Source organism: Lagopus leucura, unplaced genomic scaffold (assembly GCF_019238085.1).
Source record: "Lagopus leucura isolate 7727_CA_CO unplaced genomic scaffold, USGS_WTPT01 34417-0_obj-0_obj, whole genome shotgun sequence".
Classification (NCBI taxonomy): Eukaryota; Metazoa; Chordata; class Aves; order Galliformes; family Phasianidae; genus Lagopus; species Lagopus leucura.
In genome coordinates, this window is record NW_024965859.1 from 2,555 (window position 1) to 4,831 (window position 2,277).

The window sequence follows — 2,277 nt, forward strand, 5'->3', positions numbered from 1 at the left end:
AAAGAGACTGGGGTTGGGATTGGGATTAAGGTCAGGATTAAGATTAGGGTTAGGATTGGGATTGGGAATAGGATTAGGATTAGGACCAGGCTTAACATCAGCCTTAAGATCAGGCTTTGTATTAGATTAATATCAGGGTTAATAGCAGGATCGGTATCAGGCTGGCATTAGCATTAATATCAATTAATGTTGGATCGATATTAGCAGTGATAGTAGGTTAACATCAGGATCGATATCAGGCCAATGTCATTGCTAATGCCAGGCTGAGCTCAGCGCTAATTAACACCAGGCTGAGCTCAGCGCTAATTAACACCAGGCTGATGATCTCAGCGCTAATTGACGTCAGGCTGATGATCTCAGTGCTAATTAACACCATGCCCCAATCCCATCGCAGGCCACCCCCAGGTCGCCGTTCACAGCCACCAACCTGCAGGTGTCGGCCTTCGATCTGTTCCTGGCCGGGACGGAAACCACCAGCCTGGCGCTGAGATACGGCATGATGGCACTGATGGGGAGCCCCACCATCATGGGTGGGGCATCATGGGATATCGGGGGCATCATGGGATAGCAGGGGCATCATGGGATATCGGGGTCATCATGGGATAGCGGGGGCATCGTGGGATATTGGGGAATTATGGGACAGAAACCACCAGCGTGGCACTGAGATACGGGATGGTGGCGCTGATGGGGAGCCCCGCCATCATGGGTGGGGCATCATGGGAGACTGTGGGGTGTTGTGGGATGTTATGGGATATTATGGGGTCAGTGGGGTCAACGGAGTCAGTAGGGTCAATGGGGTCAATGGTGAAAATGGGGTCAGTGGGGTCAATGAGCATCAATGGGGTCAATAGGAATCAGTGGGATCAATGGGGATCAATGGGGATCAATGGGGTCAAGGACCCCCTGGCCCCAAGAGCCCACTGTGACCCCTCGTCCCCTCCACAACCCCTCCATGACCCCATGACCCCTCGCTGACCCTGTGACCTCTCGCTGACCCCATGACCCCTCTGTGACCCCGTGACCCCACTCAGAGCGGGTTCAGGAGGAGCTGGATCGCGTTGTGGGGTCGGAGCGGCTGCCATCCTTACGGGATCGCCAGGCGCTGCCCTACACCGACGCCATCATCCACGAGGTGCAGCGGCACCTCGACCTCATCCCGCTGGGGTTCGTCCGCACCGTCACCAGGGACACCCCCTTCCGGGGGTACATCATCCCCAAGGTGCGCTAATTAGGGGCTAATTGGCCTGTGAGGGTGATTTGGTGGGGGGTAATGGGGTCATTGGTGGAGAAATGGCGTCGTTGAGGGGGGATGGTTGGGGGTCAGTGAGGGAGTGGGTTACAGCGTCCTCATTGCCCCACTGACCCCATTGCCCCCAATGACCCCATTGATCCCCATTGTCCCCATTGCCCCCACTGCCCCCACTGCCCCCACTGACCCCACTGACCCCCGCCGCCCCCTCAGGGCAGCACCATTTACCCCCTGCTGAGCTCAGCCCTGAAGGACCCCCACTACTTCCCGGACCCGGAGCGCTTCGACCCGCAGCATTTCCTGGATTCTGAGGGGAAATTCCGCCGCTGCGAAGCCTTCATGCCCTTCTCTGCAGGTGGGGCTGGGACCCCGAGTGGGACTTTGCAACCCCCCCAGGTGTGGCTCTGGGACCCCCGGTGGGTCTGTGGGCCCCCCACGAGCTGCTGACACGGCGGTGGCTCCGCAGGGAGGCGGATGTGCCTGGGGGAGCCGCTGGCGCGGATGCAGATCTTCATCTTCATCACCGCCCTCCTGCAGCGCTTCCGGCTGTGCCCCCCCCCCGGGGAGGAGCCCCCCGAGCTCCGGCCCGACATCGGCGGCATCACCAACATCCCGCCGGCCCTGCGCCTCCGCTTCTGTCCGAGATGAGGCCCCCCGAAATGGGGGAGACCCCATCCCAAAAGGACCCCAACAACGACCCCATATCCCCCCCCAAGAAGACCCCCGCGGGTCGCCCCCCTCCCCCATCCCCAATAAAACTGTATCCTCCAATCTGCTCTCTCCCACTCTATGGAGCGGAGGTGGGGGAGGGGAAAAGAGGGGGGGGATTTCTGGTCACGTGGTGAGGGTGCCAATATTTGGGGGGGGGGGGGGGCATAGACCGCCGCGCATCCACGGGGTGGGGGCGCGGCGTTCGCCAGGTTACCCACGCCCACACTACAGGTGACCCCTCCCGTCGGCCGTCTTTGAGCCAATCGCAGGGCTCCATCACACCTTAGACCCGCCCTTCTCCTGGCACTTCCTGTCAC

The 2,277-nt window shown here is 60.4% G+C and overlaps 1 protein-coding gene across 1 annotated transcript in view; it reads left to right on the top strand.

Moving 5' to 3' along the window:
• Positions 1–2,020, top strand: part of LOC122192319 (cytochrome P450 2C4-like) — a 4,121-nt gene extending 2,101 nt beyond the window's left edge. The window contains exons 5-8 of the mRNA XM_042892853.1: positions 372–530; positions 1,032–1,219; positions 1,463–1,604; positions 1,716–2,020. Coding sequence (XP_042748787.1) covers positions 372–530; positions 1,032–1,219; positions 1,463–1,604; positions 1,716–1,897 — 671 coding nt within the window. The 3' untranslated portion in view covers positions 1,898–2,020. The remainder of the gene's footprint in view (positions 1–371; positions 531–1,031; positions 1,220–1,462; positions 1,605–1,715) is intronic.
• Positions 2,021–2,277: the final 257 nt, after the last annotated feature.